This window comes from Saccostrea echinata, unplaced genomic scaffold (assembly GCF_033153115.1).
Source record: "Saccostrea echinata isolate AGI-Se365-2 ecotype Australia unplaced genomic scaffold, CSIRO_AGI_Sech_v1 ptg000029l, whole genome shotgun sequence".
Taxonomy (NCBI): Eukaryota; Metazoa; Mollusca; class Bivalvia; order Ostreida; family Ostreidae; genus Saccostrea; species Saccostrea echinata.
In genome coordinates this window covers 17,987,752-18,005,301 of record NW_026889778.1, presented here as the reverse complement: position 1 = coordinate 18,005,301, position 17,550 = coordinate 17,987,752, and the positions used below count along the sequence as shown (strand labels likewise).

Below are 17,550 nucleotides of genomic sequence, written 5' to 3'. Positions count from 1 at the left end.
CCCCCAGACCCCCCCCCCCCGCCTTCTACTGCATCCCCCCCGTTATGAAATTCCTGGATCGGCCACAGTAGAAAATAACAAATGAATATTGATTTTTAAATGTGACTTTGTCTGGGAAATTGTTTTCTCCTATAGGTCAATTCTTTTGAAATTCCAAATACATCCTTGATAAAAATAATTTAGACATAATATAAAACTTATTCATAACTTTGATGCATGCTATCAATAAGGAATTATTCTATCGAAACAACAGAAAATAACGCCTCATTTCCTCCCACAAAACCACAAATAGATCGGCCGCTGCTGGCGGCCGATAATAATATGATCGAATGATATCAGGATCGAGCTGTCTTGAACCGAACAAAAATGTCAAAACAAGAATCCACGTGCCAATGTTTATTTCAGAAAAAAATACATCCTGTTAAAATAGTAACGCATTTTGACAATGTTTTTGAAGAGGTGAGAAGACAACATTTTATAATCTAATAATTACTTGTAAAATTATTGAATGAAGGTATTCACTTTTGTAAAAATCATTTGTTTCATTTTGCCTTGCACTGAAAAATACTGCACAGCTGCTGCAGATCTGCCAGAGTACTTCAGCTTAACATTGATTTTACATCTTGTTCCATGAGGACCGACTTTGATTTTCCTTACTAGATGTGTAGATTATGACTAAAGTAGGAAAACTAGACTAGAAGGAAAAAAGAGAACTTTTATCAAATGTTGTGAAGCTGCATGAATATTTTGCTATAACCTAATCTATATAAAATTACAGTTATGTATGTCCCTGTTACAGCATAATATAAAATGGCTAACATATTAAACTCAGTTATAACGGGCACATGAATTTTATAAATAAGTCGCAAAAAAAGCCCCTGGATCAAAAAGTCCTACCCCCTCTATATATACATGTAAATATACTATAGCCAAATCTCAGTCGCGATAGAAACATACAGAATATGTATAAAGAGTAGGCCTGAGTATCACGATATGGTCATGCGATACAACATGTATCATGATACAGCTGTGAACAATTGAATTAACCGTTATCATATTATTATTTGCTAACCTCCACAGTTATAGAAAATATAAAAAGAATATCTTGATACTCCTGACCAAAGTTTAAAAAAGGTGGATTTATAGTCTTGACATTGTATTTTTTCTTTGCTACTTTTTTTCAGCCATTTTAAAACATAAAAATTTGTTAGGTTGTATGTAGAAGTTCATCATTGGATACCCATGGGTGATGAGTAAAAGACGAGATCACCCGTGGGTATCCGACGATGGTAGAAGTTTCAAACAAAACAATAAAAATTATCTTGTACTGTAACACGATACATACATGGCGATACAATACGCGTATCGTGAGCCCTTGCGATCAATACGATCGATGTATTGCTGTATCGTTATGCCTTTAATAAAGAGGTTTTTTTTTTCCCTTCTTATCTTTTGGTCTTGTACCTTTCAACAGTTCATTAAGGGGAACTGAAAGTTAGGTCAGAAATGATAACGATCGAGGGAAAATTTGTTGGCTATACTCAGGAGTTATTAGTCTGGGCATTCAGGTAAACAGGAATCTTGTACACTGTTTTTTAACATATGCATGTAATCCGATATACAGTCAAACCTTGTTATCTCAAACTCAATGGGACCTAGAAAATACTTACAAATTTCTGAGGATGCGAGAAATCCAGGGTAAAATACTGGGACTTCATAATTACTTGGACTTATCCATGGTATTCAAGAAATCGGTGTTCCAGATACCAAGGTTCAACTGTATGTTATATATGAAATCCATACCCTTTCCCATTATCAGTTGAGACCAAACTATCAGGTCCACTAGCTAATCTGTGCTACATGTAATAAAAGTATTTTAAAGCAATTCTGACAAGAACTTCTCAAATGTCAGAATGAAATAGCTGTCTCTCAGAGAAGAATAAAAATATTTGGTAAAAAAAATTATTTTCATGCATTTCAGAGGACGCCTGTGATTTTGAGAGGACAGTACATTGGAGATGTCACAGAGAAGTGGAGCTCAGTGGAGTACCTGGCAGAAAAGGGTGGCGCCAAACCTGTCAAAATCCATGTGTCACCAATCCCACAGATGGATTTCATTAACAAAAACTTTGCCTACAAGTACTACTGCGCTTCAAAGACTTTTTATTAGAACATAAAAAAAATCATTAATTTTTTTTTTCAAACTTTTTTTTTTTTTTCTGTAAGTACTTTAAATTACACTGCAATGTAATATTATAATAAAAACAAAGATGTAGCAAATCAAATCCTTATTCACAGTGAATTAAGTCATTTTAATGAACTTTTGAAACAATTATCCCAGTAATGACTAGATTTGTATTTTGCTGTAATATGCATTGGCAGATTTGAGGTGGGGTGGGGGTGCACCCAGCAGGCCCCCCTCCTCTAAAATTTTCAAAATCAAGATTATTCTTACACTATAAAACCTCTTAAAATCCAGGACTTTTTCCCCACACCCTATGCCTAACCAGCCATCGACCCCCCTCCCTTTACTTTGAATCTTGGATCCACCCCTTCATATACATGTGATCGTGAATTATTTAAATTTAGTAGTAAAAATTGTTTTAATTAATACAGTTATTTAATACATATTTAATACTGTACATATCTGGAAAAAAAATACAATAAAATGATATAAATTATTGTTGATTTTGACACAGATCCCTGCCATTTAATGAATTTGTAAGGCGAGCAGCAGAGGACACCCACAAAGAATTCTTCATCTCAGAGGTGAGACTTAAAGCTTGATAAAGATAAAAATTCTCCGTGTTGTCACTTAAACTGATATTTATTCACCAGAGTTAGGTGGAAAAAGTCAAAATATATTTCTGAAAGTTTGAGGATTTTTGGCTCACCTGAGACTTAGATGAACACTTTTGCCCATAAGCCCTCTAAATCTCGATTCAGGTTTTACACACTTAAAATAAAGTATGCCTTGCTTTACAAATCATTAAAAGAGAGGTGAAAAATGTCTTCCTAAACTGTATTAATTAGCTTGACATCCACTAAAAGTACTGTAGATTTGCTCAGACTTTATTGATGTTGGAAATAATTTTTTTTTTTGAAGGACTCCAAATATTATTTTTTAAATTATGAAGTTTCATTTACAACAAATTTTGAAGTGAATCACTCCTCTATCTGAAGGCCAGACTATATACAGACTTTAGCACTACCACAGTGACTGTTGCATAAACAACTTTTAAGTTCTGTTCCAGCAAGCTAGTTCACAGTCAACTGTGCTGTACATGAATTTAGTCTAATATGATTAACACTGAATTCATTTATTATACAGATGCATATAACTTTAAAAAAAAAAAAAATAATTGTTAAAATTGAATAAGATTCCACTGTTATGCTGTTTTGGAGAATCTATATATCAGTTACACAAACTAAAAAAGTATACCTTTTGAGATAATATTCCAAAAATGACATTTCAATTTTTAATTTTTTTTGCACAGACAGAGAAGTACTACCTGCGTGCCCTAGGTGACGACGTTAGAAAGGAGGTAGCTGATATCAGTGTACAGTTTCCAGAGCTCGCCCAGGATCTAGTCATTCCGGATCTGTTCCCAAGGGACAGGTTCTTCTCCAGTGTATTCCGGATAGCATCCAGAGGACTCCAGCTGTGGACTCATTATGATGTAAGCAGATATCCAGATTTGTTGTATACAAATAGTGATAAATGAAGTTAAATTATATACACATGTATGTGATTATGCATGTAAGTGTAGGGCTTCATTGGCATAAAATTTTAATGATGTGAATTTTCTTACACTCGATCTTCATTTGCATTAATATAATAAGTTATATGTTTAGTTCACTGAATTTTCCAACACTGTTTAAAATGTTCTTCTAATGGTTTCAGGTGATGGACAACATACTGATTCAGATCAGTGGTAGGAAGAAGGTGGTGTTGTTTGACCCGGCTGATGCTCACAATCTGTACCTTAATGGTAATGTTTCACAATCACTGTTTCATTTTCATGTAGATAATCACACCCTCAATGGTATTTATCCACATTTTGAACATTTCTTGCATGAACTGATGATGATGACAGATTACCTTGACATGAAAGAAGAGCCTAAGCTATATCTCTGGTACCAGTGTCAGCTAGTGCTTCCAAATAAATAATTTTGAGCAGATCCATTTCCAAAATCAAAGGGCAGATTACCCTAATTGCATAAAAATACCACATATATAAAAGCAGAACTCTTTAGTAAGCAGTGTATAGAGGGTTCTTAATATGACGTATATTTTGAATTATTTTCTGGTTGAGTGATCTTGACCTTGTTGAAGTTTCAAGGGCTAGTATAGTCCTATGTACATAAAGAACTAGTGGGACTTTGCCTTAGAGATTCTCTTTGTCTAAATACATTGCAACATCTCAACAAGTATATTTTGTTTTGATACTTTATTTTTATGAACTAAATAGAGGTTCCAAATGAGTAAATGAGATACTTTTTAGTGTTTCTGTACTTAAACAGGTGACAAATCTGAGGTATTGGACATAGATCATCCTGACTCAGAGAAGTACCCCAAATTCTACTCCGCCATCAGGTACGAGGGGCAGCTAGAACCAGGGGACATCCTATTTATTCCAGGTACAAAAGTAAAGTGTTTATAGCTAGCTTTCTTCTTTTATTTTAAGTTCACTTTATATATGTTTAAATTTTTTGATTTCATTCTTCTGGTAAAATATAAGCATCATTTGAATTTCTGTTGTTGACATCATTGTCAGTAGCTTTATTTTCCAACTAGAAATGAAATGGTAAATTTCAGGTTATTTTGTCAGTGAAAGCAATATTGTTACTGTTATAGTGAACATTGTGCTCAAAATGCTAGTGTTCAACAAGGTCTTCACATGAAGACTTCAGCAAAAGATAACAATAACCATGCAAAAATTTTAAATATTTCCCACTCTGTATGGACTTAAAATTAGTTAGAGAATCAGGGTATACTGTATATTGTGTTGTTATTTTTCAGCTTTGTGGTTCCACAACGTTGTGTCTCTAGACTTTGGTGTGGCAGTAAATGTGTTTTGGAAACATCTTGAGGATAAAATGTACGATAATAAGGACATATACGGTAACAAGGACCTTCAGCCTGCTGTGAGAGCCATGCAGATCGCTGACCGAGCCATCAAAGCTCTCGAGGAGTTACCTCCAGTGTATAGGGACTTCTACGCTAGAAGACTTGTCAGCAAGATAGAGAACAAGTGTTATATTAAATCTGATGTCACATAAAGATGTGGCGGTTATTGTACAAATATTTATTAAAGTTAAAATGGCCTGCATCTCATTGTGAGGTACATAGACTGTGTCGGTTTCATAAAATGGACACAGTTAATTGGTCTGTCAAAACAATGAAAGCAGAGAAAGTAAACATATATACCTTGTTCATTTCCTATGAGCAATTTTTGCATTACAAAGTTTTAATCTGAACTTCAGGAGCCAATGACCTTGCCTCAAGATCATGAAACTTGAAGACTGCACTCGATATTGTAATGGCTATGTAGAGCTACAACCTTGAACAATATGCTAGTCTTGCTCGCCAAGCCACTATGTTATGTAGGGATAACAATCGTTCATAAAGTGCATTCAAAAGACCTAGATTTCTAGTTTTAGTAATTAGGTTAGCTACTGCCATCTTGAACACAACCCTGTTCATGAACAGCCTTGGCGTCAAATCATGCATAATATTGATATTTCTTTTTATTGTAACATTCTCTTTGATTTTCCCTTTGCCTCTGTCTTTCCATAACTCACTGTCATAAGCTGTGATGTCATAGTGAGCAATTGAGATGTCATAGCTCAGCAATTGTGAGATTGAAAATATTGTAAATGTGGATTTCATAAACATATTTGGAGAAACTTTGGCAGTTTTATTCTGTGTCAGGATGGTTTATTTACTATCATATAACAGGCGAGGGAGTATTTTTTACAACATTATTCATGAAGGGAAGGATAATCTCCATAGAAACGAAGGTCCCGTGTCACAGTAGGTGTTGGCACGAAAAAGATCCTTCATTGCAAATGCTCAATGACCCTGAAGCCGAGTTTAGGTATAAATTTGTAGCCCTCCACCGGCAAATGGTGGCGTCTCCATATGATTGAAAAATTCTCGAGAGGGACGTTAAACAACAAACAAACATTGATTCTTGAGGATATGATATGGTTAATGTGGTTTTGCTTCGTTATTTATTCAAAATTTTACTTTTCATGGAAGACATAAATTCAAGGATCTCTTCACACAATGAAACCCTCCCCACCCACCCCCAAGAAAATTAGTGACTTCCCAGTAGTTGAAAATGAGATGATTCCTATGTAAACTTTAAAGGGGCCTGGACACAGTTGCATTGTTTACAATTTTAAACATCTATTTTTATTCAAAGAAATACATGTAACTTCAATTTAATGATTTGAACTTACATGAATATTCTAAGAATTTAATGACAACAACATTCTTTATAACATCACATCAAACACCTGTGTTTATAAACAGGGCACGAACTCTGTTACTGTTAGTGTTTTACTGGGTGGTTCAATTTGTTTAGTATGCACACATCAATGAGCACGGACTGACAATACTGGTGAGTTGGTTTTGCTTTCTCACATTTCTACTCTGAATTTTCTGGATTATAGTTTTCATATTTTTCATTAATATACAACAAAATTTCTACTTTTCTTAAGTATTAGGGATAAAGTTTACTTTGTGAAATTGCAAGTACATGTATATGTGTAAATCAAATTCGTAGATCTAATAATTTCCAGATAAAAGACGTTTCTAAACACATTTTAAATAAGTTTCAGCATAAAATGCTCCAGAAACATACAAGTCATGATATTATTTAGAAAATATGAGTTTCAAATCTGTGTCCCATTCCCTTTAATCTAAACTTTGATAATATAAAAGTATTAAAAGTATGTGTTGAAGCACTTTTATTTCACAGAGACAAGCAAAATTCACACAAGGGTGAGGGAGTAAAAAACAATAAAATCAATCTTCATAAGTAGAGATGTAGTAAATTGTAAATATGGATAAGAGCCATTTTAATCCTCAGGATATGCAAAACTTATTAAATTTAAACATTAAAAAAACCTGATTATTAATCAAGAATTATTAAATTGAAAACAAGACAAACCAGTCTGTAAAAGTTCAGAAGCATTTCGCTCTGCATTCCTATGTCACATTATCTATACAATTGTCATGTTGAAATAAAAAATAACATTGACCAAAAAAGAAAAAAAAATTACTTGTATCAGCTTGAACTTTGGTCACTGGGACATCACACATGAAGAATTTATCCTAAAAACTAAACCAAAATTACTGGTAATCCAACACACAGCAAAAATAACTTAAGACAGCTAACAGAAAAAATGTAAATTCGATTTGCAACAGCTAATGCATTTTGGTCCTGCCAAGATATGAAAAGTTATTTCCTGATAACTATTATCCACAAAACAGGTTTACAGTAAAACAAAGTTTATGGCAATCCTGCTCAATAGACAAAAAATACCATGTAAGGCATAGAAAAACAAGGCAAAACCACAGAGCATTTCTACTACACCAACTGCAAGACTATTCCTTCTAAAATACTACAAGTATTAGCCTGCTGACATTAACAACAATACAGCATAATTTGAATGTTATAGTGTACAAGAAAAAAAAAAGATTGAGACATCCACAGACACTAATAAAAAGTATTAATCCATGGTCCCAAGAGTCCACCATGATGATGTCATTTCGCGCAGAATAGGTGAAATGGTACACATATCTCTAAAAATGCTGTCATCTCGCCCAGAGTGCTGAAGACTGACGACCCACTCTGTCAAACCACTGGATTTACATAACAAGTTTTTTTTTATTCGATGGCCACTTAAAGGATTAATCCAAGTCCAAACTAACTATGCATACTCATCATATGACTTTGGGTAGCTTCCTGAATAAAGTCTGTATCGGGTAATGTAACATTTCTACCAAGTAACAGTAGGAAGGTTCTGAAAAAAATAGTATAATAAGTTGTAAATGTTTATAAAATGAGTGAATAGGGTAGATCATTTGAAATACTATGTGGCAAACTAGTGCATGTGCTTTATCTTGATCCTCTGTGAAAAAACGTATAGACCTGTGCACTATAAATAGTGAAGCACACAACTGATAGATTCAAATTACAACCCCCCCCCCCCCCCCCAATGCCTGAGATTAAAAAAAATCAACATTTGCAATCTTGTCTTTAATGGTTTGGAGTAACCCATGATATCCACAAAAACTGAACCCATGATATTATACAATTATGGACTTCAATGTAGGTTGACATGTGGTTAAAAGGACCTATGTCAAGTGATATTGACTGAAGACGCAGAAAGTGATAGCGACCGAGCTTGTGAGGTCACTATCATTTTCTGTGTCTGAGGTCAATATCACTTGACATGGGTCCTTATAACCACATATTGACCGTTCACGGAAGTCCATAATAGTTATATTACATAATCACTCAAAGTGAATAATCTGACGCAGTCCTAACTGAATAGACTTGGCTGTCATTACATCACAATGGTAAAGACATGTTTCTTATATTATGACGTCACGTTCTACCTAACTTCGATGCAGCCGATCGGTGAGTCGTGCGATATCACATTCTGCGGATGCGCTTTTGCATCAATATCACAAATGGACGAATGTCGTGGCGTCCTTTCAGCCAATGAAAATTACGAAAATAATCTTCTTATATAATATACATGAATAATGATTCAATAGAATGTGTTATTACATGTAGCTTACCATTGTCCGGATTAATAATGTTGTGTCGTATTAAAAAATCCAAAACAATGGCTGCACTGTTTGGTTTGAAGGAATCTAGAACAATTATATCTTGTAACTGAAAAGAAAGTTGGAAAGTCAATAATACATGTTATTAACTTCATCTATTAAACTTAAATTTTCATGTAAAAATTTGACATGCAGAATTTTTTATCATTTACAAGATATACTACAACCATCTTCAGAAGTGCATGACAATTTTGAGATTCGTATACAGTAAAACTCAGTTATAGTGAAGTTCTGGGGACATGTCAATTAACTTCGATATATCCATAATTCGTTATGTCTGTATACAATGTAGCAACTTTGCTATAGTTTAAAGCAAATCTGCAATATATGTTTTCCTTCGTTTGACTGCCAAATATGTATGTGTATATGTGAATATGTATGGATAACTTATTAAGTTTTCTGATGAAATGATAAAGATTTTAAGATATAAATACAGTAAAACACAGTTACAGTGAAGTTCTGGGGACCTGCAAATTTATTTCTCTATATTAGTAATTCATTATATCCATATAACGAATTCCTTAAAGTATATATAGCGAATTCGTTATATACATGTAGATTTTTTTTTCCCTCAGGTGTGCTTACCAAATGTACATGTATTTAGGGAAATATAAAATACTTTTAATTTGGAATTCAAAAGTTTTTGGAAGAAATGAGTTTTAAATATAAATACTTACAAAATTATGTCAGTTCAATATTTTAATAATTAAGATCTTTGAAAATTTGCTATAAAAGATGCAAATTTTTTTATTTTTAACTTACATGGGACAAAAAAATCAGTTCGCTGTAACCGTAAATTTGCTATATATCAGAGTTCATTATATCCATAAAATTTTACATAGAATTGTTAAGAATTTTGCCAGGGATTGCAAAACACTTCTCTATATCTGTAAATTTGCTATATCTGTGTTCGTACTAAACGCGTTTTACTGTAATCATGAGAAATAATATCAGTTCAATATTTAAATTTTGACTTGTAAAAAATTCATTATAAAAGATGTAAATATCATTATTTTTAATGTCTACGGAACACAAAATCAGTTTGTTTTAAACAATGAAATGCTTTCTTTGGTTGTTAGTACAGGAATTAATGTTGCAGCTGTTGCAGAAAAATTACATAACCCGTGTAAGCGGGTTATGTGAATTTTTTTCTGCAATACCTGCGATGTTTATTCCCATACTCACAAAGAAAGAAAGACATTTTATTGTTTATATTTATATCTTTATAAAAAAAAAACATTCAAAGTAAATTAAATATGTTAAATATTGTATTATAGACGTGTATGTCATTGTATGCATAATTGATGGAACAGCCGTTGCTTAAGAAATCTATGCAGGTGGCTTGCTTAGTGTTGTTTATGGACTGATTAATGGCAATGGTTTTCATAAGAAATAAAGGAAATAATATTCAGTGGATGTAAATATTTTTCCGTAAATTCGATATATTAGAGTTTGCAATAATGTAAAATTTTACGAAAATATGTGAAAAATTTTGCAAGGGATCCCAAACTTCAGATCTGTTAATTTGCTATATCAGTGTTCGTACTGAACAAGTTTTACTGTAATATCACAAGTACTTATATAGATCTACATGTACATGTATGCTTCAAAAATAATGCGTCACCTCTGAGACAGGATAAAGTTTAAACTCTTGAACTTCACCATCAGCATTCACAGGTACAAAGTCCTCGGGAAGCTTCAGGTCAAATAGAAACTCCACCTCTGGATGAACACCCCTCTCATCTTCATGTATACAGCTGTCAATCAAAACCAATAAATTCAACTGCAATTTCTGAGGTTACTACAGTACTGTACAAAATTGCTACCAGCTAGTGTCTTTTAAATATCAAAATGAAATGCTTTTGTTTTATAATATAACTGAGGGAAAATAGGGATGATCTCAAAAACTTAGTCCCTGTAAAGTGTAAACCATTCATATTGGTAATAACTTTTATTAACCAGTTTGAATTCCATCTTTGACTTTTAATTTTAGTAACCGAGGAAACATTTTGGATAAATACACAACTTAAAGGGTTCAAGGTGAGAAAACAAAGGTCATGCAAATCTTGAATATTTCTTGCATTTAAATAAAAGTTGGTTTGCAGTATCTCAAACTTCCCTCTTAGTTTAAACATAAAGAGATGAGTTTTAACTGTACATGTAACACCATTACAAATGTGCACTCTTTCAAATAAAAGTACATTAGAAAATGATTGATGTTGACGTCATCTTTTATTTGCAATTCGTCAGTTTGAAATCAATCCAGTGCGATTTATTTTCGCAACTGGGGAAACATTCTCTACAAATACAAAGCAAATTAAATGGTTCACGCCGATTATTATGAGTTAACATATGTCACAAAACTCACAGATATTTCTCGCCACAAATAAAAGTTGCTTTACAGTATTACCTCATAGTTCCTGTAGACTTGAGATTTTTGAGGTACTTCTCTGGTATCGAGGCTTCCTCTTGACATTCTTTTTCTGCACACTCCCGGAACCCCAGACCAGAACTGAGGCCCCCAGCCACCTGTATCAACATAACTTTAATTTAGAGTCTCATGAAAATATAACCAATCAATATGCAACTATTTTCAGTGTTTAATTTCTGTGCTTTATAAGTCTCATATTTATATTTCACTAGAAAACACAGTTGAAAATCTTTGGTTTAAGGCAACGAGTTATTCTAAATACAACCTTAAAAGCTGGCATTCTTATTTTCTCTTAAACTATGTAGTTTTATTTTAACATTTTTTTAAAAGTATGAAAAATGTAAAGATAGAAAACAGTAATCTATATTAAAAAATCCATATACAATATAATTTTGTGAGCAGGTAGGCATATAACACAGACCCCTGGAAATTCCAGAGGTGGGATCAGGTGCCACAGTGGAGTAAGCATCCCCTGTCGACCATTCACACATGCCAAGAGCTCTATGTATTGATCAGGTAGACTGAATAATCAATTTTAGTATTAAAAAAAAAATCTCACAATTGGTATAAAGCATTTGACCCAATGATAGGCTGTATTTGCAAACAAGATCATTACATGTTTAATGAATATAAACTATTCGAAATGCTGACTATAAACGAGGCTGTTGAAATCCCTTTAACATCAACTTATTTGACAGTAGCCTGCCACTGTTTAAAAACTGATCCTGCTCAGAGCATGCTCTTGTGAATTGAATAAACACCATATGCAGTTGATAGCAGAATATTACTACATAAATAAGTAAAGTTGATAATGGAAAAGCTGAAGTAAATTATAAAGTATTCCATCACTGTATCATATGTATTTGAGTTAAGGGTATATCTTTTCATTAATAAACCATTAAAAATGACCTCTGAATATTTAGTAGGGTACATCTCTTCATTAAATAACACCTTGCTGCACATTTTAATACACTTACAAATTGGTCTAGGAGATTTGGGTAGGTCTGTTTGGTCGGTGACCTTTTCGCTATCCACATCATCATTTCTCCGTTTTTGTAAGTGTAACCGTTAATATGACACCCATAAGTCACCACTCCAAACGGACCTAGAAAAGATCCAAGAGATAAATAAAAGTTCTTTTAAATTTTCTTTTAAATCAAACACCACATTTATGCATTGCAAGGAAATTTAGGAATTGTTAACTGAAGTCACTTCATATTTCAACTGCTTTTATGTTCTGTAAATCAATATCAAAATAGATGCATTTACAATTACTGTAATGGAAACATATATTTCAATGAAACTGTAACAGCAAAGACAAAATATGTTGACTGCACAGTATTTATCCACCTACAGTTCTATGTTATATGTATTTGTATAAAACATTCAGTATGACATTATAAATATTACATGCAGTTGAGGTTAACATTGAATATTTTCACCCCAAGAAAACCATTGTCAACCTTTTCAATGTTACCCTCAACTATATGAAATATTTATATAATATCAAATTAAAACTATGTAATATTTCTAACTACGGTCTCTAAAAAAATATAATCTGTCCTAAATTGGTAATGGAAACTGTCACATTTGGAGTTAATTGATACGACCTAAATAGCTAACCATCATCAGTTATCAAAATACAATTTTGAATACAAGTAGACTTCATTGTTTAAAAAAAAAAAGCACAGTGAAAAAAAAGAAAAAAACAGAATGAAAGATGATATAATATGAAAGATAAACACAGTGTTTCTAATATATTTTATTTTATGATTTTAAAAAAATTGTGCTTACCAGCAGCAGATCTCTCCATTTTGAACAAAACAGGCTCACTCATAGAATGTCGTATATTGTAGGTCTGAAATAAGTAAAGCAATGCAAAAGACAGATTAAAACAGGCCCACAAATTACCACACAGGTACATAATAAGCAGTACACATCTTTTTGAGAAATCTGTTAGCCCTTTTTTTAACTATATATTTCTGTGATATTTTTTGTTTATTGTAAATCATATTTTATTTGCAAGAGCATTATTTTCGTGTACATGTATTTTTTGTGAAGCTATCTGGATATAAAAATAATTCCTTGTCAGTAATCATTTCATCCACAATGGAGGCAAGCAACAATTTATCGAACAGTTTATCTTGTGAACAATACACAAAAATCTTGTCTTTCCATTAAATTCATTTCTTTTTTCTTGGAAAAATAACATTCTGTAAAATGTAATTGATATACTTTAAGCTTTTTCTCTGTCTTTTAAATTTCAAATCTCTATTCTACCCCAAAAGTAATCAAAAATAAAACTCTACCAAACATTAAGCTGTATGAACAATGATTGATAAGGTACTGATTTACAGAGCACAAGGTGGCATTTAAAAAATGAAGTATGCAGCATGATTCTTACACCTTATAAAACACTGTTATCAATTATTCATATAGCAAATACACGTGTGTTATGTTATATATACATGTACATACAATATAATGTACATTTTCCCTCAAACTCTATCGATTTAACAATTAGTCTGTAACTTAGAGCCATTTACCCTCCAACATCTATACTTTACTTGACCTGATCAATAAACCCAAAATGGCAATATTAATATGATAGATACACAACTATATATGTACAGTATACATGAATACTGTAGTTATTGATCAATACCTCATTTCTCCAACCTTTTAGTGACCTATGAAGTTTCCCCGTGTCCCTGAGCGATTCTAAGAATACCCGCATGACTTCAGTCCTCTCTTCAAACGTCCCATACTTGTTACTGAGGTGGATGGATGTACTGCTGACTGTGAAAAGGTCACTGTGTTCCTGTAATAGCAGAGCCACCTCAGGTGTGACAATTCCCACTTGATCGTTCTCCACGTAAAACGGCACGCACTCCGAACGGCTGGAAGCTGGGAAAAGAAATGTGTATATATATCTCTCTACTAAAACTGACCATCAATAGAAAAAATGATTATATTTGTAATTTTACCTTTTATGATTAAAGCATATTACGTTACGTATTTTTGAAAAAAAAGAAGAAGAAATTGGAAAAGATTCAGATAACACACATTAAAATTATATGTCTTTTTTTTTTTTTTTTTTTTAAAAATCCAATTTAACCTTATTGTTTTAAAAATATCTGAACATAAGCATGATAAATGGTAAATAAATGTGCATGACATTTATTAATACAAGAAAGAAATGTATTTCTATATTACATCTTTAAATACAGCTGAATTTTGGTACAATTAATACATCTCAATATGATTTCTCAAATACCATGTAATGTATAATAATGTCAGATTTTGAAGTCCCAATTACTTTCCTTTAATTGATCCCACTTAGTTCAAGATAATGAGGTTTGAACATTATGTTATCTTGGATATGATAATTATGTATATACACTGTATTGATACTTACTTGGCAACAGAAAGTTGTTTATTCTCTCCACGACCCTACACAAGTTAACTTTCTTGGGAATAACATGATTTACACAGTTGAGATTCATTTTAGACAAATACTTTTTTTTTAGTGGGTTTGCTTTTTCTGTATCCCACAAAATCCTGCAAAATCAAGTTTGAATCCTGTCTTTACAGGAATAGGTTGAAGATTTTCTTCTATGTCATCATTTCTTCACATAAACTGTTGGTGTTCAATGCCTGTAATCAGAATATTGAAATGTAATTTGTAAGATCTACAGTCATCTAGTGTAAATCACTTTTTATTCTCAAGAACTTTATTTTCGTGTAGTTACGCTGGACTGTTTCCTCACGAAATTTTCCTTCTCACGTTTATTTTTATTAGTAAAGATTATACAGGACAATAGTTAGAATTCGTGAAAATTTTGTCCCGCTAATAAATGCCATATACTCATCTCGCAAAACTAAGATGTCGGGAATATTTAGTCATTTACAGTACTTTTGAAAAAACTGTGTAGAGGAAAAAGAAACATTGATAGGAAGTTGTGGTAGCTGACACATTAATTTATCTAATTACTCTAAAAAGGTTCACAACATTTGTAATTGTACAGAAGAAAGTGCAGGGTCTCATAAATTTTCAAGGGGGTCTGGATTTCATTAACTGTCATCTCTTCCAAATAAATCATTGGTGCAAAATGTTTTTGCAAGTACTTCTTAAATATTATATGGATTTTAATTATCTATTGAGTGGAATATATGCTACATACTATTCATGCAGGTTGAAAATGAAATCAAGTCTTAGTCTTTTGCAATTTTTGTTAATACATGGTTATAAAAATTTTATAATATATATTATATGATTACAAATGCCCCCCCTCCCCCTCCCATGTTAGACTGTTGATCACAGGCAACTCAATTTTTATCAACAACTTCGACATGTTCAAAAACATTCATATAAACCCTAAATTAAAAAAAAATCCTACTCCCACTATATATCAATACACGTGTGTATTTATAAATAAAGGTTTTTTCTGTTTTTTTTTTTTTTTTAAATCTACACGTAGGTTTTAATTAATCTCTGGCTAGATCAATAAAACATTAAATTATCAATATAGAAACTAGAAAGGGTATGTTGTGGATCTGATAACTTTTTCTCAATACTTGTGTGACTACAGAATTGTGGTAAAAATATGCCTCATCAACATAATTTAGAGAAGAAAAAAAATTACCGTAAATTCAAATCGCTCATTAAAATGGAGAATGCATCCTTGAATTCCAAAGTCAATAATAAAACCAACTCTTCTTGAGCGGATATGCTGTAGTTCCGGTCGCAGGTCTGAGTTTTGTTCGACTTTTTATGACTAGATATTTTATTTTTAAGGGCTGTCAATTACCTATTGTCAGCGTTTATTAAGAACCAGAAATATTTGGTCTGCACCGGACTGTTTTTCCCGGAAGGTCTCTTTTTACAATATATTAGCTAGATCGTTCTTCAAACCATTCGTGTGTCTTTCAAGAACGAGGTTACCACAAAGGGCCATCTAAGGTTTTCATTTATTTTATCGAGAAAAAAAAAGTTAAAAAAAAAAAGGAAAAAAAAAGAAAAAGAAAGAGAGCTAATACACCTTCCGGCACATATGCCCCCGCTGAAGGTAAGTTTTATCATAGGGGCTTGTCTTACGGATTGTTAAATGGAAAATAAATTTTTAAAAAATTTTGAATCTATTTTATAAATACACTTAAAAGTTGTTACAAAAAAGATTCTGGCACTTTCAGTCAAGAAAAACCACGTTTAAAAACACGTACCACACTTATATACATAAACTCTACATTTAGTAAAGGCTGAATTAGACACCATGTATTGTGTAAAATTTTGAAAATATCGAACGTGAATATAAACATTATACATGACATAATATTTGCATTTAATCTGCTGTAAAATCAAGTGCCTCCGCGGTCTAGGGGTATGATTCTTGCCTATCAAGTGAGAGGTACCGGTGTAACGACGAAAAGTGACCCCCGTAAAATATTGACCAGGGGTCAAATTTCTACGTACATTGTAGAAAAATGATCCTGGGTCAATATTCCACGACAAGTAGGGTCATTTTTCGACCGTAGAAAACCCTTCCAGGCCGGTAATTCTACGACTCCTCTTACGTTGAAAAATGACCCCCTTAGAAATCTGACCCCCCCCCCTACTTTTTCACAATATTATATAATAAAACCTGTTTTTTAAAAAAAAAACCTTTAGAAATGAGATATGATACGCGTTAATTTTTCCCCAAGAAAATCTCAACATACACGTGGACGGGTGAGAAAAGAAAAAATATTTTATTTTCTGGAGGTGAAAAAAAAAAATTGAGTCGGGCCATTTTAGCCAATCGGTCGGGAGAAGGTGTTAACAAACATTTTTTTTAAAGATGGCCTTGGCTTGTCTCCAAATCATGCACTGCAGTTATAGAATTTCTAACATGTTGTCTACCTCCTTCCCCAGTCCTTTTCATAATTTAAGGAGGAATGCCACACCAAAATTTTATTTAATAGATCTTTAAGACATCTCTTTTAAACTATGGTTGCAGCACTGCATGAAAGACTGATATCAGCTCTTAATTATTTAATGCGATTTTTGGGTATTTTTTTCTGAGAAAATGAAGAAAAAAATGTTTTATTTGCAAAGATGCTTATTTCAAAAAATCAAATTTGTTGTAAATCGGAAAACTCTCACTCATGTACACAACCTTTCTTAGACCCCAATTAGAATATGCTTCCTTGGTGTGGGGTGGATGTAATGTAGGCGATAGCGAAAAATTAGCTCTTAACTCTATTAGCTTCT

General features: G+C 32.6%; 2 protein-coding genes across 2 annotated transcripts; one reads left to right on the top strand and one right to left on the bottom strand.

The window, feature by feature from the left end:
• Positions 1 to 365: 365 nt before the first annotated feature.
• LOC133194580 (tRNA wybutosine-synthesizing protein 5-like) lies at positions 366 to 5,333 on the top strand. Its single transcript, XM_061330514.1, has 7 exons — positions 366 to 459; positions 1,982 to 2,139; positions 2,700 to 2,769; positions 3,498 to 3,680; positions 3,905 to 3,992; positions 4,525 to 4,641; positions 5,024 to 5,333. Exons 1-7 carry the CDS (start codon positions 367 to 369, stop codon positions 5,281 to 5,283), a joined length of 969 nt encoding a protein of 322 aa, XP_061186498.1. The 5' UTR covers position 366; the 3' UTR covers positions 5,284 to 5,333.
• A 1,630-nt stretch (positions 5,334 to 6,963) lies between these two features.
• Positions 6,964 to 16,151, bottom strand: LOC133194578 (uncharacterized). Its single transcript, XM_061330513.1, has 9 exons — positions 15,947 to 16,151; positions 14,719 to 14,957; positions 13,966 to 14,207; positions 13,095 to 13,158; positions 12,278 to 12,405; positions 11,280 to 11,398; positions 10,494 to 10,626; positions 8,822 to 8,918; positions 6,964 to 8,037 (listed from the first exon to the last, which is right to left on the bottom strand). Exons 2-9 carry the CDS (start codon positions 14,804 to 14,806, stop codon positions 7,958 to 7,960), a joined length of 951 nt encoding a protein of 316 aa, XP_061186497.1. The 5' UTR covers positions 14,807 to 14,957; positions 15,947 to 16,151; the 3' UTR covers positions 6,964 to 7,957.
• Positions 16,152 to 17,550: the final 1,399 nt, after the last annotated feature.